Source organism: Durio zibethinus, chromosome 23, assembly GCF_047325235.1.
Source record: "Durio zibethinus cultivar Kanyao isolate XHJ-2024 chromosome 23, ASM4732523v1, whole genome shotgun sequence".
Taxonomy (NCBI): domain Eukaryota; kingdom Viridiplantae; phylum Streptophyta; class Magnoliopsida; order Malvales; family Malvaceae; genus Durio; species Durio zibethinus.
This window is the reverse complement of record NC_143184.1, coordinates 11,054,911-11,079,036: the sequence shown is the minus strand read 5'-3', so window position 1 is coordinate 11,079,036 and position 24,126 is coordinate 11,054,911. Positions and strand designations below refer to the sequence as shown.

The 24,126-nt window shown below is 32.2% G+C and overlaps 1 protein-coding gene, 1 long non-coding RNA gene and 2 pseudogenes across 13 annotated transcripts; 1 reads left to right on the top strand and 3 right to left on the bottom strand.

Annotated features, from left to right (window-relative positions):
* Window positions 1-231: 231 nt before the first annotated feature.
* On the bottom strand, window positions 232-3,885 carry LOC111314624 (F-box/FBD/LRR-repeat protein At1g13570-like). 5 transcript variants are annotated; one of them, XM_022916168.2, is made up of 4 exons: window positions 3,715-3,885; window positions 1,252-2,110; window positions 1,002-1,160; window positions 232-869 (listed from the first exon to the last, which is right to left on the bottom strand). In XM_022916168.2, exons 2-4 carry the CDS (start codon window positions 2,074-2,076, stop codon window positions 594-596), a joined length of 1,260 nt encoding a protein of 419 aa, XP_022771903.2. In that variant the 5' UTR covers window positions 2,077-2,110; window positions 3,715-3,885; the 3' UTR covers window positions 232-593. The 5 variants fall into 5 exon arrangements, with proteins under 5 accessions (XP_022771903.2, XP_022771902.2, XP_089609001.1 ...); XM_022916167.2 differs by having other exon boundaries at window positions 1,252-2,133; window positions 3,715-3,879; XM_089752875.1 differs by having other exon boundaries at window positions 393-869; window positions 1,252-2,600; window positions 3,715-3,851.
* Window positions 3,886-5,383: 1,498 nt separating this feature from the next.
* On the bottom strand, window positions 5,384-12,182 carry LOC111313177 (polygalacturonase-like; annotated as a pseudogene).
* Window positions 12,183-12,281: 99 nt separating this feature from the next.
* Window positions 12,282-15,120, top strand: LOC111314622 (zinc finger protein CONSTANS-LIKE 2-like; annotated as a pseudogene). Its single transcript, XR_016332405.1, has 2 exons — window positions 12,282-13,064; window positions 14,749-15,120. The product of XR_016332405.1 is annotated as a zinc finger protein CONSTANS-LIKE 2-like (transcript).
* Window positions 12,697-22,434, bottom strand: LOC111314623 (uncharacterized). 7 transcript variants are annotated; one of them, XR_016332410.1, is made up of 6 exons: window positions 21,891-22,434; window positions 17,294-17,450; window positions 16,910-17,003; window positions 15,445-16,152; window positions 12,943-13,039; window positions 12,697-12,836 (listed from the first exon to the last, which is right to left on the bottom strand). It is a non-coding gene; the product is annotated as an uncharacterized LOC111314623 (long non-coding RNA). The 7 variants fall into 7 exon arrangements; XR_016332407.1 differs by having other exon boundaries at window positions 17,347-17,450; window positions 21,891-22,433; XR_002693228.2 differs by lacking the exon at window positions 21,891-22,434 and having other exon boundaries at window positions 15,445-15,632; window positions 16,056-16,152; window positions 17,347-21,884.
* Window positions 22,435-24,126: the final 1,692 nt, after the last annotated feature.

Here is a 24,126-nt window from a genome sequence, read left to right as displayed (position 1 = left end):
TATGATCCTCTCAAAAAAATGAAGTTACCATGCCAACACCACAATTGAAAAATTGACAAGCTGAGGACAGATCAAAATCCTTGCATCTCTGGAGCAAGAACCACTTACTCGCCAAGAAATTTACAAGATTGGAAGCTTCTTCGCCACTGCTTACCTTTCTGACTTAACTATTATAATTTATCTCTAATCAAAATCTAGTAGCAGCAGCAGATTGATCCAGCCTGTAAAAAGTTTGCAAAAAGTGCTGTATTCCATTCCATACTGTAACTTTCATGCTATATTTAATCTATCTGGAACATCCAAACCCAGGTTTCCTAAACATTATAGCCCCCATCTTGAATAAGACATTCACACGATGTTTTCCCACGTGATCTACTTGCCTTGGGAGAATATTTGTTTACACTGCAATGTCGTTCATGATCTCTTTACAACTTAAGAAGAAATACTCTAATAGTACAAAATGTGCAAGAAACAGGTTAATCCATGACATATACAATATGTCTATCTAAAACTAGCACCTGTCGTATAATGAACCCCCCTCAGTTTGTAGTAACAATGATTGAGGAATCCTTTTACCAGCATTTTAAGATGGCCTACAATGTTAAGCTCATGATCTTCAAATTTTCAGAAGCTCTCTCAACGTCCAGCAACAATGATTCACGAAGCCTCCCAGTTTCATATTTTACTATAGTCAATGTCTCAAGGACAGGAGAATGAGCAAGTATTAGCTTTAAAAATTCCCATTCAGGTTTGGTGCCATGGAGGCCTCTGATCCTCACCACTTTAAGTTGGCTGAAGAAGAAATCATATCGGGACTGTTCTTTCAGAAAACCAAGAACACGTCTGCAGGCCTGATTTGAATAGACAACCTAAGAGGGCAACAAGATATTAAGTCAATGGTAATATAAATAGTTCATCAAAAAAGAAGGAACAATGTAGTAAATTGAACTAAGGGTGTAATATACTAATAAAATACGAGTGTATATTGGGAAATGACTAACTGATATAACGAGTTCCTCTAACTTTGGGGAGCTTCTAAGTATGGAAAAGAAAGCTGCAACATCCTTAAAACTGCTAAATGTTATTTTTTTAAGGTCCAGAAATAAAAGATTCAAGAGCGGTGTTGGAAATCTCTCTGGTAAACTGCCATTAGCTAGAAACTGTGAACAAATGAAAAATCTATATCATGTCAGTAACAGAAATAGACTGATAAGCTGTCAAAGCAGAAGAAACAGAAAAGAAAATTTTTACCTTAATAAAGTCAGAGGACAAAGAAAGCTTCTTGATACCATGTAGACAGCCCAAAACTCTGATTAAATTAGAAGGATTCCCTTTCTCTAATTTCCGAGGGACAGTTCTTCCATCCATGGGGATCATGTGAATATCAACACTAGCCAAAAGTGGACAGCTTTCAAGAGAGATATCTTCAAATTCAGAATCTACTTTCAAGTACTTCAGGTTCTGATTATGGATCCTAAGAATTGCTAAATGATCAATGTTCAATAGGGTCAGTCTCTCAAGAATAGGGCAGCTATGAATCAAACGTTCTAATGTCTCACTAATAATGGAAACCTGAGTGAGCGTAAGGCTTTTGAGACAATTAAAACCTCCAAATGTGGAAGGGAGCTTGAAAATGCAGCCATGAAGCTCTAAGCAAATTAGTTGAGGACAAGAAAAAAGGCATGGAGGCAATTTAAAACGCCTAATAACACTGAAGTCCTGTAGAATTAACTCCTTGATACCATTAAATGTCAGAAAAATTATCCACTCATCTAAATCCGAATGGTCTGGATAGCAATAAGCAGCAAGTTTGAACTTCTCTATTGGCCCACTGTGATTTGATCGAACCTGGTTAAAGATTCTCCTAACCTCTCCCCATCTGGCTTTGTCTGGCAAAGAATTGGGGAAGCATTTATCATCGATAACAAACTGTGAGAGGTTAGTCCACTTATATTTCCATGTCCTTGATAAGAGACTAGTCCTAGCTGCATCTCTTAGTGGCAGGTGCATAAGGATGCTGTTCAATACATCCCATGGCAGATTACTAATCCTATCTGACTCCACTGGCTTTTCCATTTTCAGTCCCTTTGAATCCCAGAAGCTTACTGATCTGCTTGTTTAACAATTCGTCAGCTGAAATAAATCCATTCAAAATATTGACTATAAATTTAATGCAGAGATAAATGAAAAGAGAAAGCCTACATCTGACATGTCCTTAAGGCAACACTGAATAATTGATAAATAGATACACCATCAGGTGGGAAAACAAGATCCAATCAATAACAAAACTAAAATGAATATTTGTAGTTGGGGTTCACCCACAAGAGATTATCCCTACAGAGAATTAACATATTCGCCCAATCTTTATTAGTATTAATGTCAGCTTCAAGTGCCTATTATAAATCCCATCTTCTCTAACTTGTTCCTATAACATAAAATCATTAAATTGAATATACATTTCATCAAAGACAACCAAACAAAAAAGAATGAAAATAAAATAGGATGTGCAAGCCAGATACACCTAAGAGTCCAACAGCTCATATTTGGAACCATCTATGACTATGAGTTCACAATTGCCGTAGTGTTCCTCAATCCTGATCCTACAATCAGATGATGTATTATCAGCTTTTCATCTTTTTTTTCTCTTTCCTTTCATTTTTTGAGCACCCAAATCCTTAAAAAAGTAAAGCCCATAGCTTTGCTTGTCATCATGATTTAACAAAATGCATCCAGATATAGACATCTTTAGCCATGATTCTGTAGCTCAAACCGAGCTCATTTGCCACAATCAAAATTAACAATATACTAATTTACCATCTACCAATGTATACGTCCTAACAAAGCTTACAACAAAATGTCATGCGTCAACCTCGTTTCAAATTTCTCACATGGCATAACAACAATATTCTGATCCTTACTGTAACTACATGACCCAAGAGGCATGCACACACACGTAAACACATACAAAAACAAAAAGATAGTTACAACCAATCAACTACACATCCCAACCATCCCTATATAGCGCAAGTTGCTTTTCAAACATAAACCCCTATTTCTTAGGCTATTAGCATAGTTGAAACATCCTTTTTTTGGATAAAAGGCAAATTTATTTATTGGTTGAAACATCATCAACGAGGGTTTTGCACAAGCCATACATCTCTACACCTCTATCACAATTTCAACAAAAAACACAAAAACAGAAAAACAAAGATCAAGTAAATATGATTAATTCTTTTACTGATATCCACACATAAAATAACCTTGATTTCATCTTAGAAAAACAAAGTCACTAAATTTAAAAAAAAAAAGGTTGAATAAGTAATCAAAATCTTCCTTTTAACCAAAAATTCATAAACTTTAAACCACTCCATTGCAAAATTCGTCAAATTTTACAATTTCGGGGAAAAAGCAATTTTTAATTCAATTAATGAAAGAAAAGAAAAGAAAACAAATGTTAACAAAATTCTCTAAACCAATTCAATTTCCCATACTTTACCAGCAACCAACAGTGTAATTTTCTTGATACAATCCAAAGTAAAAAAAAAAACCAGATACCCTAAAAAATTTTAAAATATAATCTACACATGGAATATAAACACAAGATCAATGATTAAAAAAACAAATTTTACGCATAAAAAAGGAAAAGAAAAAAACCCATTAATGAAAATACAAATAGATTGGTATTGAATTATTAAGAAGTATGAGAAGAGTTACCAGTGCATCAGGAATCGATCGAGTTGACCCTTTTTTGCGAGTAAAAATTTTAAAAAAAAAATTATTCTTGCTCGTCGTATTTCAGTTTCTCCTATGATGGAAAGCTTCTTCCTTTCACAAAAGAAAACCCGTGCTCTTGTGTGAGCTGAATACTTGAGTCTGTTTAAAGATAGGTTTCCTTTATTATTATTATTATTATTATTTTTTGGTTCATTCTATTTGGGCTGTAAAGATGGAAACTTTGAGCTTCCTTATTGAAATTGTCACAGCCTAATAACAAAAAATTCCTTATTGGAAAGTCGGTTTTAAAGTCTAACCACATATGTACAAAATCAAGAGTAAATTACAAAAAAAAAAAAAAAAAAACTTACGCTATTAATCATTCAATTTTGCGTATTTTTTATTTGATCACCTGATTATTAAAATTTAAGTTTTAATCACTAACATTTAACTAAATGGTTTTTTGTGATTCAATTGTTAATGTTTAATAAAATATTCACAATACATGATAGATACAATGTCAAAAATCATGTGGCATGCCTACATTAGAAAAATGTTATGCTAGAATTGCTGACATGGCAAAGAGGAACACAATTACCTAAAAACTCGTAAGACAAAAGAGTTAATAATTATTTGGATGTTATCATAATTTTAATAGGAAGTGAATCAATTTATTGTATTTTTCATTGAATTTAAGTGTTAATTTCAGTAAAATCAAGTTAACATAAATTTTTTTAAATTTTTTTTTAATTATAATTATAATAATTTTTTTCAATCGTAATTATAATAAATATTATTATTATTTTTAATATTATCATAATCAATCTCATCGTCCATGTAAACGAAGCTTTAGTTAAACTTATAAAAAGGAAGAATTGTTAGACGGCATTAGCTCTCACTTTCTTTTTTTACATTTTTTTCTTATTTTTTCTTGCTAATTACTCCCGTTTGTTTTCTTATTTTATTATTCTTTAAATTTTTTATATGCCGAAATTCTATTTTGTCATCGTCCATTGTCAGTTGATTTGGGGATTTTTTTTATTAATTAATAATCTTGAAACAAGAATTTTGGATTGCCAAAATTATAAATCTTCCTTCATACGCCGTTTCTTCACCAATGTAGTGTTTTGTCTTGTTGTTTGATTTATGCTTTAATTAAAGAATGAAAATGATTTAGTTTATGCTTTGGGTTATGGATGTTTAGTGTGTGGTGATGTATTATAGGTAACTTGGTAGCAGTTGGACAATGAATGATTATGGACGTTTTTATGGATGTTTAAAAAAATTATCAATTAAGAAAATTTTACTTTAATAAGGATTTCAAAGTTAATAGATAAATAAATAATAAATATTAGACAAGCATTTTAATTTAATAAAAAACCATCAATTAAGTAAAATAATTAATTAAAAAAATTAAAGTAGTTATATGTTCATTTTTTGTACTTTTAAAAATAGTACATTCATATATAGAATTGCTTTTAATATATAGGATTGATATTAATATTAATTAACATGGCTCATCGCTTCCTGCTTCTAAAAAGATTAAGCAGCGGGAGTTGCTGTGGCAGGGTTGGAGCATGTAGATGGGTTCTGTTTGCCAGTTAGTTTGGGGCTGACATTCGAACATTGGGATAATATTGCAAGGCCTTCAGGCCCTTTGTATGTATGGTCAATGTCTGCAAGTTCCACAACCTCGCATGGCAAACCGCTGCTGCAAATAAGCTTGACAATCTGATCGCCCGACGTGAATTCCATCAGTGTTTAGGCTGTTTTCAGGTTTAGAGACGGTGAAATGTTGGAAAGTGATGTTTTTGCATCCCAAAACATTAACGTGAAACTGTGTTTTGTCTTTGGTAGTTATATCTTGTATCATAGCATTGGTCAGAAAATTCAACCTTAAATTCTATTTAGTCTGAGAGTGGAACAAAGTAACACAAGAAGAAGAACGTTGTACAACAAAAACTTAGTTATTCATGGCTCCTTATCTACAATAAAAACATCTAGATTTGATAGTTGTTCAATATTATGTTATGAAAAAAATCAATACGTCTTTAATTGAGGAATTTTATATAAAGTTTTACAAAATTTTCAAATTCTTAATAAAAGTAAGAAACCTTGCACTGGGGAGTGCAGCACAATATTTATTTTTAGCACAATCATTCTTGCCCCAAGCAGCGGCTCCTTGATCGTCAAAAACTCCACTGCCAGGCATTGTAAATTGTTCGTATGGTTGAAGACAACCCAATTAGGTTCCTTGAAAGCGCTACGACCTGTTGGAGCCTTCACATTGCCTTGAATCTGAAGCTCAATAGGACGCTTGCAAGGTCCTCCTAGGATTACTTAATAAGTATATCCCTTCAGGAATCACAATTTTAGTTGGAGTTGTCGAAGCACAGGCTTCTATCCAAGGATCCAACCATGGTTAAGGCAAAAAATAAATAAATAAATAAAATAAAGAAATCACTTGAAAATAAAATTTTATATATTTCACGGTTGGATAAGAAAATTAGGTGCATTTTTTTTTTATGCGACTCAAATCCGTCTTCTCATTAGCCTTTGTCCCATACTTGGCAACTATATCAAAAATCCCTAATCGAACTTTAACGGTTGAAGTGGAAAAAACAATAGTATTGATGTAACTGTAACACTCAATTGTACACCCATGTTTTTCCTTTTCCAAGTATTTGGATTTCGTGTTTTCTGTCTTTAAATGACGAATTTTTGTGGAGGAATAGTGAGTTTGCTTTTTGTTTTGTTTCAAAACCTTTCATATAGAGTGCTTGGGGAAGCTACAACCAACCAAATTTTCAACCAAGCATTCTAATTTTATGTAAAATATGGCCATGCTTTACTTGCTATTATTAGCTCTTTCCTTTTATATCTATCGAGGCACGAGTAATTGCAGTTTGCCACACACTTATACTCAAATTACTCTCTTTTCTTTGGGTGGGACTGTTTGCACTTCAAAAATTTTCAATATACCTCATAAAATTAATTAAATAAAAAATTATTTAAATATTCATTAGTTAATTTTTTTTCATTTACATTCATTCTCAGTGAGTTATCGAAAATGAATTTTTAAAAATTTTTTTAATGTACTGAAAATATATTTTTAAAATTTTTTTAATTATACTAAAAATTCAATTTCAAAAAACATTATAGTTATTCTAAAATGTATTTTCGAAAGGCATTACAATTATCTAAAAATACATTTTTGAAAGTAATTTTACTTCAATTTATTTGTTGCAATCTCCAAATGAGTCTATGGTGATTTCTTCGACGCATGCGATGTTTAATTCCCACAATAAAAATCTATAATCTTTTAACCAACTTATCCATTCAATAACTTTAAAAATATTTATCAATTCTAATAAATGTGCATTTGAAAGAAGTCGCTTAATGTGAAAAGCATTATGTAAGTGACTGCTATACCATGTGCAATGAGACAGTCATGTTCCATCGCACAAGGTGTAATAGTTAATTTGCATATGTCTTTTCACACTAAGTGATTTTTCTCATATGTATGTTTATCAAAATTGTAAAATGTTACAAATGTTATTGAACGTATAATAGTTGGTGACCAAAAGATTAAAGCTCCCTATTGGTGGAATTACCAATCTACTAATGACATAATGAGATAAATTTTTGTATACTGAAAAGTTATTTGTGTTTATTGGTGGTCGAAAGTTATTATGTACCGAAAATTCATTTCTAAAATTTTTTGAATGATTTTGGAAATAAATGTCTGAAAGCTATTAAGAAATTTTGGAAATATACTTATGAAAATTCTTAAAGGTTTTTAGAATTGAATTTTCAAAAAGGATTTTGAAAAAGAATTTTTGGTATGTTGAAAAAGTTTTTGGACATGTATTGTGGAGATTTGCACTCAACCTGCTAGATATTATTCATTTTGATATGAAAGCTTTATGGTTTTGTCCCACATAGGGATGGCAAACTAACCCGTCTTCGACGGGTTTCGGCCCAACCTGACCTTATGGGATTGGTTTTTTTTTTTTAATTTCGAATTTCGGGTCGGGTCGGGTAAAATTAAGAAACAATCGGGATCGGGTCGGATTCGGGTTTGCCTAAAATCGATCCGACCTGATCCAATATTATATAAAAAAATATTTTTTAATTTTTTAATTATATTTATATATTTATATAATGATATTTTTAAATATTTATATTTAAAAAATAATATTTTATATTTAAAAAATAATATTTTATTAATTCGGGTCGGGTCGTGTACAGTTTATATAGTATCGGTGTCGGGTCGGGTTCGAGTATGAAAAAATAAAAAAAAATTTTCGAGTAAGGTCGGGTTCGGGTTTAATAAAGGATAAAATCGGGTCGGATTCGGGACGAGCAAAACCCGCCCCGAACCTAACCTTATGCCAACCCTAGTCCCACAAAAAAAGACCTCATAAGTTTGGATTTAAGTTTCTACTTATATATCATATCATATCCACATATTCTTTTAATATAAGATTGAGAGCAGCACAATCTCTTCACTTAAAACGCTTGATGTTCTTGTCAAGTCGAGTTCAATCACAGGACCAATATCACATCAAACGTTGAGATTTTAAAGGTGACTACTTATTATGTAGTACTTAGTGACTCCCACAATATAACATTTAGTTTTTGTTATTAGTGATAGCTTTGACATAATTTGTGAAGACTCGCATCTAATTTATGAGGTATTGTTTACTTTGACTCAAAAGTTTTATGATTTTATCACAGAAAAAACGTCTCATAAGTTTGGATTTAAGTCTTATTTATATATCATATCATATCTATATATTCTTCTAATGTGAGATTAAAGACGTCATATCCATTTATGAAAATCTTCAATGCATTCTAAAAATTATTTCTGAAGGTTTAAATTGTCGTCTCAAATAACACTCATAAATTTAAAATTTAAAATTTTTAAAAATTAAACATAAAATTAAACAAAAAATAGAAAAAAATAATTTACTTATAATTCTAAGTTGTCTAGCATTAAAATCAAAATTAAGGCTTGACTTGGGGCTCCTAAAGAGTTTAGAGTTTGGTGAAAAAAAAAAAAAAGAGGTGTGGGGTGTTTGGCCTTTTAAGAAATTAATGTTTTAATTTGGAGTGTAAAGAGAAGAATGGATGGATGTTAATAGCAATGGGACATGAAGAGAGGAAATGAGAGGGTAAATAATCCATTTTCTTTTCTTTTTATATTTAGTATTGAGAAAAATATGAAAAATATAAATTCGAAACTTCCAATGAAGTTTTTAAATATATAACTTATAAAATTTACTTATAAATATCAAATATAATAAAAGTCAAAGTTAAAACTATTTTATCATGAAAAGAATCAACTGGGATGAGTTAACAAATTTAGGCATAATTAATAGAAAGTAGTAGAATATAATTTTACTTACTAACAAAGTACAATAATAAAAATTATTGTACATTTCAATGTAAAAATCAATCAAGATTGTTTCCGATTTTATAAGTGATTCATTAGCTAATTTTTAAGTAATAAACATTAACCTCTTTAGAGACCACTAAATATATAAATTCTTTTATAACTTATAAAAAAATCTTAAATCAAATTTTTTTTTTGTTATTTTAGATGAAATTAATGATGTAACCACCCCAGGTTGGAATTAGTAAAACCACAAAAAATAAATGAGCAAGAAATATTGCAAGTTGTTATGTAATTTATCATAAAATAAATAATAAAATATAATATTTACTTAATATGTAAAAAGGAAAAAAAAAATTCTCCGTTCCAATGGAATTAAAATAAAAATAAATGAGTTAAGATGTAATTAAAACAAGACTTTATTGCTAAAAAAAAAATCAATAACAACAATAATAAACCGATCTTATATGCCAATAATCGTGTGTTCCATTGATAAAAATACTAAAATTTTAATTTCAATAATTAGAACTCAAATCTTTATATTTTTAAATATATTAAAAAAAATCTTAAATATGCTCTCATACATAAAACGGATTTTTTTTTCTGTAATTTACCTTAAATTCAGTACTTGAATTTCGTTGGGATGTCTTAGAATTATTCCTTGTCCTCAAGCAATGTGACAAACATATAGTAATATGCTAGAGATTTCCATCCCCTTTGTACAAAATTGATTGATATGCTCACACCTTATCCAAATTCGTTGGCAGCTATTTTTTTTTTCACTTTTTTTTTTGGATATACCAAGAAATAATTGCTTCCAAAAAATAGTTAGCTCCAGAAAAATCCCAGACTTTGTGGTTATCTTTTACTCATGTTCAATGCCATAGAAAAATATCATATTGGCATAAATTTATTTGTTCAGATTGAAATATTTTAGCCATTGTGAGTATCAAATAGTATATAAGGATCCATAAATTCGAGTCTACGGAAGAATTTTCCTTTTTGTTTTGTTTCAATCATAATTTAGTTTTTGTGAAAAAAAATTAAGTAAAATCCTAAATGTATCATATCAACGTGAGAGATATCATTTTTAGAATGAATTAAATATAACCAAAACCAGAAAATATTTATGAATATGAAATTTAATTAATTTTATTCATTCATATAATTATTTTTACAAAATAACATTTAATAAATCTAAAATTTAAATTTCAATCACTTCTAATTTCTTTTATTATCGCTACACTATGATCGCATTACTTAAAAAAATAAAAAAGTTTGTAAGAATTTATAATATCATCCGTATATCTCAATTTGATATATAATATTTATTTTAAATTTCAACACGAACTTTTTTTTATTAAAATAAGTGATTATTTTTTAAAATTATATTTTAAATGAATAAATTTTAACTTTTAAAACTTATTTATTGAGTTGAAAAAATATATAATTAATTTATACAAACTAAGTGGACTCAGTCAAAATAATAATCCATTAACTTTTTAAATTTTGGGGCAAAAAATTTTTTTTTAATTTATTTTGTTTCAAATCTTTTCCATACATGTATATTAACTAACTAAATAAAAATAGGAAATGAAAATGAAAAGTTACATCTTTGAATGATCTTATTTCTCTTTTAAAGATTAAACAACTCAATCTTGCCGACAATCATAAAATAATGGATTGTATGAAATTTGTAACTGATTTCATATTAAAATGAGAATTAATATGCAAAGGAGAAAATGAAAATTTGTTGATGACATACTAGAAAAAGGCATGATATAGGATGTAAAAAAGGGTTGGAAGAACTATTAATTAGGACCACATATTTATATTTTGTTGAATATACTGATCAAAGTGATTAAGACAAGGCAAAAAAGCTGTGTACACTTTCAACTTTTTCAAGCATTGATGGTTGGGGGCAAAAGACCACAGCAAATTGCACATCAGAAAGCTTAAGTGATAATGACCCTTTTGGTTGGAACCAAGAGACCAATTGAGGGGATCAGCTCAGCACTCTACTGTCCCAAAATTTGTGGTGTAGGTGCATCCTAATCTAGTAGCCTTCCATCTGGCGGTTTTTCATTGGTTGGATGAATTTCTCTACGGTTTTCCTAGTCAGCATCTGTGTCACAGGTGAAAGATGCTGATTTATATCCATGTAAGGACTGTTCTGACAAGAACCCAGACTGAAATACAAGTCAGCAAAGACATGTCTTCTTGTGGTTTGGACCACTTCAATTACTGCAATTAAAGCGAAGTTAGTGTGATTGTGTAAACGAACCCTTGATTTCTAACCATCAATTGAATTATACAGCATGTTTGTTTTATCAAAGTAGAGAAAATTTAAACTTTTAATCATTCAGTATTTGATTAATCTGACGACGACGGAGTTTTGATAATTTTTGCTTGACAAGAAGGCAGAGAATAAAGTGCTTCATTTCTTTACGCCCTTTCTTACAGTTTCCTGTGAATGCATGCATGTGAATGAGGTTAGCTTATACGGTTAAATGACAGCAACAGTCATTAATGCTCATCAAATTAGCGTGGCAGTTATACGTCTGTATTTCAAACTCTCATGACAGATTTTGATCACTCACCATGAACGAGAAACAGGTTTGTGGAGAGATTCATCAATAACAGAGACTGAAAAGAACCATTGTGCATCTAATAATCAAAGAACAAGATTGCTGGAAATGCAGACTAAGACTACTGAGTAGTGTTCTTCCATTGAAAACGAAAAGGGATTAGTAACCTGTTTCACCCAACACAGCAAAATCCCAGGAAGACAAAAACCTGATATACATGATCAGGTCGTGCTCACATGTCTCAAAGACTGTTTCAATACAGAATCTTAGCAATTTAACAGTGGACCCAGAAGCCACGCTTGATAGCCAAGTGTCATCACCCAAAATGGCGAGTACAATCTTTTCCTTCACTCGAATAAGTAGCTCACAACTTCCTTACATTCCAAAAGCCTAAGCAGACGCCTTGGGTCCCGGGCCCACCCCAAAACTAAGGTAGCCACAAGATATGTAACGACTTTTTGCAGCCACTAACTTGTTGACATGGATTCTCTCCTCCCCGCTGGGGTTTTCCATACAGTGAGACCTCCTCACTGTGCTCACACTCAAAAGTTGGCTGAATTTTCAAAGCTTGTGTGCAAGAGATGTTGAAAGAGGAGACAAGCGATGCATGTGGTGTTGATGCCGGTAGCAACAATTGGGCACGTGTGTGCGACACATGCCGCTCTGCAGCCTGTACAGTGTACTGTCGAGCAGACTCTGCCTACCTCTGTGACGGATGTGATGCCCGTGTGCATGCGGCAAACCGGCTAGCCTCGCGCCATGAACGTGTGTGGGTGTGTGAGGCATGTGAGCGTGCTCCTGCCGCCTTCTTGTGCAAGGCAGACGCTGCATCCTTATGCACTACATGTGATGCTGAAATTCACTCTGCCAATTCACTAGCACGTCGCCACCAACGTGTCCCAATTCTTCCAATTTCTGGGTGCATATATGGCCCCTCGGCCACCGATCAAAGTGGACGAAAAATGGCATCAGCAACTGGAACTGAAGATGGTTTTATGCCAACGGAGGGAGATGAGACAATTGCAGAGGAGGACGAGGATGAGGCAGCTTCATGGTTACTGCTGAATCCCGGGAAAAATAGCACCAACCAGAATAACGGGTTCTTGTTCAATGGGGAGGTTGATGAGTATCTGGATCTTGTGGAATATAATTCAAGTGTTGACAATCAATTCACTGATCAGTATAACCAGCAACAACATTATGGTGTTCCACACAAGAGTTATAGGGGTGATAGTGTTGTACCAGTTCAGTCTGGAGAAGCCAAAGATCACTTGCAGCACCTGCAACATCAGAGTTTTCACTATGACCTGGATTATGATTCCTCAAAAGCTGCATACAGCTACAATGGTTCCATTAGTCACAATGTAAGTTTACTTGCCAAAAACAACTTGCTAGGATGGTTCAAACTATTGAACATAAGAAGTGATTTCAGATTGAAGTTTTTGATACATGTGGTATACAAGCCCGGTGATAGAATTTACTTCCCCAACCTAGAAGATTTTCATTCATAGCCTGCTTTTATCAGCTTAAACATGGAATTCTCACAACTAGTAGTTTTGGAAATCTTGAATATGTTTTTTGAGCTCTTATAGAGGTTACTACAATAATTACTTTTGTGAAATTAACCATGCCACATTCTCTACAAAGATGTAATTATTTTATACTTGGGAGTTTTCTTGCTTATTCTGCTAGCTTTTAAAGGTCTTTTTCCATTGTTGTTTCATGAGTACAGGAAACATGACTAACCCTGGTGAAGCTAGTTCCCAAATCTCTAAAATTCTGTCATCTTTGTGTACAATTTGAAGGAATTGCTCTTCATTCTATGTTATGTTTGCTGAGGTAGAGGATCCAAAACATATCTTATCTTCTACAAATTAAAATCTAAGGATATTTTTTTCTTTGTTTTTTTTTTTTTGTTCTGAACTTTATTACCTTATTCTTCTTTAGTTTACCTTTCTTCCATAAAGAGCAGAATCAAATGGATAAATATCTTGACACTTTTTTTTTCTTTTACCCGTATGTTCCAGGTCAGATATTTGACATAATAATGGTTTATATTAACAGGAAAGCTGCATCTGTTTAGCTTAGTTCGAAATCAAGTTTTACTGATAAAAAAATTGAATCTGAAATCATTTATCTTGTACTCAAAACTTAAACTCTGTTTTAAGCTCCTAATAGTCAACAATAAAAATTTTCAGTAAGACTTGTGAAGAAAGCCCTTTTCCTTCATGGTGAAGCCACAAAGGAAAGAAAAAGAACTTGGAAAGTTTGTTTTGAGTCTAAAAGTTTTGTTCCCTAATATTTGGATAAAACCATGCAAATTTCTTTTAAATGATATGGCATTCATACATGTTTCTTCGTAGATGGTTTGACAGATGAATTAAAATTTCTTTCCAGAAAATGTTATAGAGATCATATATTCATTAAATGTAGAATTTATCGTTTCATGTTCACTTCTTAAGCTAAGAAGGTCTACCTAGACTAGGAAATTTTCTAACTCAAAACTGTCATAAATCCTTCTACTAAGCTGCTTTTGATTTATATTATGAAAAACAAAAAACATATGAAGATTGTGCTTGTATTTTCCAGTGATTGTGAAAATATTGTAATGATAAATGGTTCTATTTTCCTGACAGTCTGACACGCATTGCTTTCTCTTTCAGCTTCATCTCAGAATTGCACATTGCATATATGATAAATCCTATCTAGTTTGTAAATTAAAGGGTTAATATTACAAATGGCTCCTGAATTATAATAAAATTTTCAATGCATTTTCTGAATTTTAGAAATCTCTAATGTGATACTTAAACTATGAATCTATCAACTAGTTTCGTATTTAGAGGGTTTTTTGTTTGCGATGTATCATCATTTAAAGCTAACCATGTTAGGAATGCATACCACATTAGTTAACAAATTTATAGTTCAAGTACCACATTAGAGATCTTTTAAAGTTTAAGTATCATATTGACTATTCACTATAATTAAGGGGCTTTTCATCAAATTAACCCTAAATTAAATAATGTTTCTAACTTTCCTGAACCATGCTAGGTATCCCTTTCCTCTGTTGATGTTAGCGTTGTGCCAGAATCAACTATGAGTGACATCTCAATCTCGCACACAAGGCCGCCTAAAGGTACAATTAACCTCTTCTCTGGACCTCCCATTCAGATGCCACCCCAGCTTACACCAATGGACAGGAAGGCCAGGGTCCTGAGATACAGAGAGAAGAAGAAGACAAGAAAGTTTGAAAAGACAATAAGGTATGCTTCAAGGAAGGCTTATGCAGAAACAAGACCTCGGATCAAGGGTCGGTTTGCAAAGAGAACACGTGGAAGTTGAAGTGGACCAGATGTTCTCCACAACACTATGACAGAAACTGGATATGGCATTGTCCCTTCATTCTAAATGCAGTCATTAGATGAGAAGTGTACGAGTTAATTGCAAAGCTCTAATGCTGATACTGTATCTTTCTCAATCTACTTGGTCTGAATCAATTAGATAGTATATGTTTAGTAATTTTGACGATTGTCTAGATCATGCTACTACTATCTTGTAAATGCATGTATATCTATAATTTTGAAATTTAATTCTTTGCAATTACAAATATCCCTTTCTTGGTGTTCCACCTTTTGTTATAGTTTCAAATATTAAGTTGATATGAAAGAAATAAAAAATCAAAGACTTGCAATACTAAATGGATGTCCTACTACTGACCTTTTAAGAAAAGAGAATTCACTATGATACCTTTTCTGGGAGAAAAAAGAGCAAAGTTCAGCAAGAAGATGGTGAATGATGAGTGGATCCAATAACAAAATTCTGGTCAGCGTCTTATTGCAACATTATTCATAAAGAGCAGTCCTTTGGCTAGCCCCATTCTTTTTCTCTGGCTGAAGATTCCTTGTTCACCACGTTAGATAAGCAGAAGAGTATCTCTGTTCAAAATGGAAAACGCAACTTGGTTCTGCAATTTTTTCCCCTTTTCTTGGATAATCATGTAATTCATAAATCATACCACAAATAGATAGAGATATTAATTTAAGTTAAAAAGCAGCATTGAGTGAAGTCACAAATAAAAGGGTACTTTGGTTATGACAGTGAAAGAGATACAGAGATAAGAAAAATATTGGAATGAAAGCAGCATGTTCCACTGCTATTCCTCTTGCTCACACGGTTTAACCATAATGTCCTCATGTTAAACTACTAAACAAGTGACTCATTGATGCCTAATGCAAACTTAATAATATCATTTAATCCATCCATTAGGGTAGAGGAAACTGAGATAGCTATTAAAACAACATTAAAGACAGGTCAGAAATTGAAGTGTTTCCATAAAAAAAAAGGTTTAGCTTTAATACAGAAGAATCTTGGCTTTTCGAGGAAAGTTCCACCGGTCAGAAAGGCAATATCATATAAGTCCAGCCATATATATTCCCCCACCGGATTGGACGTAACCTGTAGATAATTTGCTTATCATCATGGATCAAACTAAAGATTACAGGAAAATTCCCTTGTTCATTAATAAGACCAATCATCATATTCCTTTTACCTTAAATTAGTAAAAATATGAAAGCATCTACTGATGCCTCTAATAGAATATTTAGATGGCTTTTTTCTAGACAAATGTACATCACAGACTGAGATTCCTTGGTTTCACTGACCAATATTTCAGAACAGTATAAAGCTTGTGGCAATTCATCCTTCCTTACGACTAGGAAGTTTACATTTAAAAAGCTTTAGGTTTGCTACACATCCATACCGTATGATTGATATTGCACACCTTGGAAATTGGATTAAAAGTTATAAAAGCAAGATTTCAGACAACAGAAGCAAATACTGAACTTTTTGGCCTTTCTAGCTCTGCTTGTTACAGTGTTTAGAGAAAAATTGGACCAAGACAATCATTCTAGAAAAGGGTTAATGTATACAGAATTATTATCATTTTCATGCCAATATTCATGGTAATGATCATGTAGGCACCATCTTGCGAAGTTAACAACTTCTAACATGTAGATGGGACAAGGGCGGAAAAGTTACCACCTCCTCCAAAATGGCATATATACTATGAAATATTAAAAGTTCTAAGAAAGTAGAATTCTCCTTTTCTTGTCATGTACAAATGAAAAAAAAAAAAAAAAAAGACAACATTACAGCAGAGTGAAGATTAAAGGGTTACTGGAGGACCTTAAATCATGGCTGCAATGGATCATACCTGTTGCATTCTGTGAATATCATCAGCCCTTGTTGAGCCTTTTTACTTTAAAGTTGCGGTCCTCCTTGATCCAAGAGGTTTGAAATATCCATTTCTGCAATGCCATTTGTAAAGTATAAGAGATTTTTTTTTTTTTCACACAGTCAGCATTTCCGGCAAAATTCCAATTTGCTAATGATCCAGCCTTCATTGAAGGTGTTGGGGGTGTTGGTATTGAGTAGAATGAGAAGCCAACATCAAGGAACTACTCAACAAAAGAAAGTTAGGCTCTTAGTAATCATTAATAAATGATGCTGTGCTTTTTTCACTTTCCATGGGATATGCATACAGGAAACAAAGTTCAGCCACATGTAAAGAAACATATAACATTGTGAAGGCAGTTACCACTTTACTCGCAACAGTGGTACCCTCTCAACATACAATTTGTAGTATTCTACCTTGAGCAGGCTACGGTTCTGTCGGTTGAAGTTGTGCATCTTTTGTCAATTTCTCTACTAAGCAAGCATTGGCTTTAGCTTCAGCTTTATTTGTTCACAAATATCTTGCCACCAAAGATATCCACATGGTTAAATATATGTCAAAATATCTGTCATCAACAAAAATATGAAGTGGATGTCCTAATACTACTAAAATTTTCGTTATCATATCCTTCAAATAAACACAAGTTGAATCACAGCATGCACTAAGAAAAGTAGCAAAACTTAGTAGGTCAATTAAATTTTCACAGATTTTTCTATGTTGGATTAATGTTACAGCCTCTCAACCAACAATACTCTTCAGCTCTTGAACAGGTGAGACATTTCTCCCATGTGTTCACACATGCTAAAAATAGAAAAGAGCAAGGGTAAAATTCGGAAGTGAAGTGTGCACTGACAGTAGAACCTTATAGAAAAAGCAGATTGCACTTTGCGCTTTTCACAAAGGAAAAGATATGCAAGAACAAAGTTCAGCCATGTAAAGTGGAAAGATTTGTGGAGGTCATTGTTCGATAGCTAAAAATTCAGTCCCTACTCAAGCTTATTTTTTCACAAGCTCCAACCTGATCCTTGGGCCCTCAAAATATCAATTTCTGGTCTGCCATACATTCAGCATCATTGCTTCTCCTTCGCCTCATTTACACATAGATTCCTCAATCCTCATTGTTTATTTTGAGGCCGATATAATCCCTATAATTAACCAGGAGCAGCCAATGCTTTTATAAATTTCATGCACTTCTGCATTTAAGCTACTAAGTTTAGGTAATAGCAGTTCAACAGATATCTGCCAGTTTTTGAGACTGATACTCCTCTGACACTGCAGTCAACTATGCCGAGAAAATAAGTTCCAGGTCTACTTTTGTGGAAATACTTGCCAACCAATGGCTCTTCCTGGAATTCACTTTCTAAGGGCTAAATTGGTTAACCTCTTTCTATCTTGGTCTTGCTACAGCTGCACCTTAGCATTCAAATTTATACAATAATTTTCTACATCAGTTAATGTTGGCTGATGTTCAGCAAAGCACCTCAAGCAAAACATCTCAAAGTTAAAGAAATCATGTGAGACAGAAATTGTACTATGACATGGACATGAATGACAGCATAGATCTTTCTCAAACTTGCATATTAAATTCAACTCATCACCATTCAACATCAATAAGTCTTGTAGCACAAAAGCAAAAAGCCTGTCTATTGCATTTCTGTACCCCATGCTAAAAAATAGCCTTTTGGTTCTTAGGAAAGAGCACTAGATTGAACCTAGTTCAATATAGGTCAGATTTTTTTTCTTTTTTTATGAAACAGAATCTGTTGCATATATAGAAAGTACCCAAGTATTGAATTATTTTTGTTAAATAAAGAAAAAGGCATGTTTGTTTGGGATATTGAAAATTATTTTTGTGCATCCTATTCCTAGATAAATGATGTTTGGGAATGGGATACCTAAACATCTTTAATATCTTACATGATACCAGCTTACAAGATTTGTAGTAAGTCTGTGATTTACGATTTTTTTGGTAAATATATTTCTCTTCAAAATAACAAATTAATATGATCTTTAATTAATTGAGAATCTTGTATACCACTTTTTATAAAGTGGAAGTGAGATTCCTAACTGAAGAAGGTATGTGAGGTTACTAGATACTAGACACTCACAATCAAAAACATCTCTCAAGCCAAAAGCATTGCCACAAATTATCTTCATGCCATCTAGGATTAAAGTTGCAGATAGTTCCCAAAAAGAACAATAATATCTAAGGTATAATAGGCTTCTTAAGAATGAATGTTCCATAACTTATATCTTCCTAAGTAGAGCTTTATTCAGATTCCTAATCCACTAGCAACGTTACTTCATTGTATCCATGTACCAGTAAATTGGAATCTTGCAAAATCCTCCAAAACATTATCCCTTGCTTGAATATCTATAATTCACTTTTGCTCCATATAGTATGATACTTAGTATTATATTTTTCTTGTAGAAGATATTATTTGGGAGCATACAGTAACGTAGCACATGAGAAGCTTGTTCTTATGAAGTAAATGATGTGTCTAATCTGCCTTGAAGATGTACTCAAAAGCTATGCCACATTAAAAGCAATTAATGCTACTAAACTACCACATACACCAAAGTAATTCTAGAATTGGCTTAGCCTAAAGGATTCTTTTGGCAGTTTAACTAGCAACAAGAATGAAGAAACCTGATGATGGATTCTTAAATTTGGTCCATCCACATATCTCATTTCAATTATTTGTTGCAACTGCAAAGTCCCTTAAGTGCCAATTTTCCATTCAGTGTACAATGAATTTTATAAAGTAGCAATGTTATTTTGGTTTCCCCTTGTCAAAGTTTTCTCAAATTTCCCTTGTAACCAAAGTTCTCAAAGTATTTCATACAGCCATCTCCACTAAGTATTATTAAGTTTGGTCCATCTCTTTGATGGTTTTAAAGTGATCTTACAGACTGGGATAAGCAGTGTGTATCTCATTTTCCACTAAGTTGCAGCCATATATTCTGCCAAGACAAGCTATCATATTATTTTGAATGCTTATGAACAAAACTCATTCTTCTGGTTGTATGTCTACTATCCTCTAGTCACTAGGTCATTGATATTCAACCCCAAAGTCAGCTTCTTCAATGCCACCAAACTACAGTAGCAAAAATCTATATGGACTAGGTTGGGCATTTCCATCGGCTATGACACCATATCTGGTAACCACAGTCCTTACCAAAAAAGCTTAGGCAAGTTACTGACAATAGATTCAGCATACTCATTTCTGGAATTGCATTGCAACATTCTCACTCACAGCCAAACAAATCAAGACCATAGCTTGCCACAAGGCAGATCCTCTTCCTATCTCATCTCCATTAACCATCCCCTTCCATCCTTATCTCTGATCAGTTGGCCCAGATTGTACGTTGGCAGACTCCAACAAGCAGGAAAGTAGATTATGATGAAAGCATGATCCTCTATAATTAGTTCACTTGATCTAGGATTCCAATTTAAGGTTTAAAATTTTCTAATTAGAGCACTACAAGTAAAATTTCCGAAATCAAAGACCTAACTTCAGCATATACTACTTAGAAAATCAAAATAAGATGCTCTATGTAGCACCTAAAACATTTTCCAGAAAAAGAGATTTGCAAAGAAATCTATCTAGAACTTGAAATCTTTTTTTGTGATAAATGAATACAGCATTGCTTGTCAAAAAAAGTATCTAAAAGAAAAAGCATACCACATTGCCAATGAACTCACTGCCAAAGTGGATCATTAATTTATGATGGTTGTACTAAAAACTAAACCAGTAACTACAAGCATGCATTTTATAGAGCACAAAAATTGAATAAAAAGGATGAAAAACTAATGTTTCAAAATGCATATCTGCATGAAAAGCAATATATATTTTGGAACTTAACCTCTAAGAACATTGCTATGAGTTGGTATACCTAGTAACAAATACATTATCAACAGGTTTGGCCTTTGCTGCCCAATACTCTCACTTAGCTTGTGTGGGTTTTGTACTGATACACACCATCGGCATCACAATAGATTGATTTCCAACAATAAGCTAAGCATAAACATCTCAGTTCTATAGTTTAGTTGTTAGTTTATGTAACTAGCAAAGGATCCTGTAAAAAACATAACTTTTCTACACGGAAAAAGGTAATTGGAAGTAGAACAAATCTACTAATGTTAAAGAGTTTCAATCACTTGTGATGTCAACTCGGAGCTCAACGACATTCAAGTACAAAATCCCAATAACATAATGTTGACAATCATTCTAAAAATTGTTCAAGCCATCAAAAAGCCCCTAATTCTATGGCCTCACTGATTTCCATTGCTGATGTTAGCTGATGCTGTTCCATCACCACCACTGGTTTGTTCATTTATCATATCCTTAAGAATATTGAACTTAAAGAAAAGTATCACACTTTACTTCAACAACGCAAATTAATGAACTAATACCAGAAACACAATAGTTATAATAAGGAATAATCAAAAAACTTCTCCACATATAATTCTCTTCGTTAGTGAATTCTAGTTTGTTACTTTGATTTCCACCAAAGTTGCACTCCAAAATGGTCCATGTCGAGAGTTCTCCTCACACAATCCCAACTCTACCTGTCTGGAAAATTGCAAAAGCCAATTCTAACTTTCCTTGAACTTAACATCCAACAATTTGTGGACATGCATACATGCCTTAATATAAAACAGTTATGGTTTTATACATACATAAATTCATATAAGCATTGAACTATTGATGACTAATTTGACTTTAAAAGCACAATATAAAAACTATAAGAGTTACAAAGAGTATTTTACATCCATACTGTTCCCTGAAGGCCATAATGTTATCGCATCACAATCACAGAATATCAATAATTGCATATATCAAGAGTAAAGAGAATAGCACCCTAATGTCCAACAAGGTAAATGATTTTAAATAAAGGAAGAAGATAGTAATAGCTGACAAACGAAAAGAGAATCCGTCAACGTTATGGGAATTACCTTAACTTGGAATCCTCCTTAAACCCCCACAAATGCAGCATTTAAAAAGCAAGGGAAATTTTAATGTAATCTGCCCCCTCCCCCCAACAAAAAAATTTTTTTTTGATTCTTCACTTTACAGCTAATGAACAGCAATGAGAGTTAAAAATGAAAAACCCAAAGTGATTTTTCAAAAATATGACATGAGTTCAACTTATGCAAATCAAATTATAGAATCAATTTATGCGTTCAACTTATGGAGTATATAAAGCTATAAAGATCAGATTTTCTCTTTTCTTAAGACCCAAAAGGAAATAAAGAGCGAAAATTTAGTGTAGAAATGAAGAAGCTATGGATTTCATAATTAATATATAATAAAAAAAATAGAGAAACAGAACCTTAGTAGGAATGTGACAAAGATACCCAGAACCAGAATCTTTTGGAAAAGCACGCAACTGAAACAAACTGTAATTGTATCCTTAGTTTTCTAAATTTTTGCGGTGATTTTTTTTTTTTTTAATTTTTGCTTAAACTATTGTTTGTTTTCAGGCGATGGCTGAGGCAATTTGCGCGCAAAAGCACACCTTTAATGGGCCCTATTATTAGATAAGTAAAAAATGCCTTTCATGAGACGTATTCACATTCATTTTCCTATCTTTTTCTTTGTTGATTGTTTCATTCTTGCTACATGAATTTCCAGCCTAGTAAATTTACCCATTTTCCTTTTTGCAATGTATGATTTTGTTGATTACAAGACCTAATTCCATAACCCGAGACAAGATATTGTAAACATTCATTTATTATTATTTTTTTTTTTTTCATTTTTTTTGGTCTTTTTGACAAAAATTTTGGTGCATTAAATACATACACCCCAAGTCTACTATCCCAGTCATTGCCAATCATCTGATACCACATTCCTAACTTGACAGCGTGGAATCCGCCAACAAAAAGTCCAATGACTTTGAAAAAAATAGCAAAACCTTTAAACATTTGGGATCTCATTATCAAAAAATCTAAGATTTGAATCACGAAAAAGTTTTATAAATAGAGTTTCCTCCTTGGAAATCAAAGAGAAGGGGAAAAAAGAAAGAACCCATAAAAAGAAAAAACCCTGCAAAAAAATGAAAAAACTTAGATAAAAAAAATTCTGTCAAATCTAAAAAAAATCTTTTTGAAAAAAACCAAAAATACCAAAAAAAAAAAAAAGACACAAACACAAGAAAACACAACCCCCGGTAGTAAGGATATCAGAGCAAAAAAAAAAATTGATTGAAACTTCAAAGCTCAATCTACGTTGATTGAGATTTTTTTTCATAAAATGAGGGTCAGATTTATGTTTAAGGCGAATAAAAGAATCAACATGATTTTTTTGAAATTTTTTTGGTCACCAATGATCAACAATAGCGATCAGCACGACACTGACCGACTGAATATTGAAATTACAAAGTTTTTTTGGTGAGGCTTTAAGTTTTAAAGAGACAAGCTCTCTCTTGGAAAGAGAAAATCCAAAAAAATGAAATAAAAAATATTTAGGTTTTTTATAGTGCTGTAAAAAAAAAAAGGTTGCAAAACAACATCGTTTAAGACCAAGAAGATCTGCACGTCGACCTAGATCCAACGTAAAATCCATGCACCTAACAAGCTTGCTATTGACTTTGATCATTTCATTTGAACCCATGCTTGATTGCTAAACCACTAAAGAACTGCTGTTGACTAGCATTGATTAAACTATTGATCGGTCTGGTTCAAGTAAAAAGTTTTTTTTTGAATTTTTTGAATTATTTTTAAATATTATTTTTGTTATTTATGCAAGTTAAAATGTTTAAGTTTGTTAGAATAAATTTTTGTTATTTAAAAAAATAATAATAAAATAATTAATAAAATTAATAAGAAATTAGTAAAAATGTAAGAAAGAAATTCGACGATGAGATTTAAAGGTATTCCGAGTAGTAATACCTATGAAATTTTTCGGTAAAAAGATTTTTTTTTTAAATACTACCAATGTATTAGAGTTTTTATAAAAAGTTTTCAATACAATAAATTTTTTTTTTTGCTATAAAATAGTAAATAAAAATTAACTAATTTGTTAAAAAAATAATAAAAAATGAGCAAAAAAAATTTATCTGATGATAAAAATCTAAAAGTATTCCAAATAAAGATGCTTTACAAAATCTCTATGTGAAAATTTTTTTTAAATATCACCAATGTATTGGAGTATTTATAAAAAATCTTCAAAATGATAAAAATTTCTCTTTTA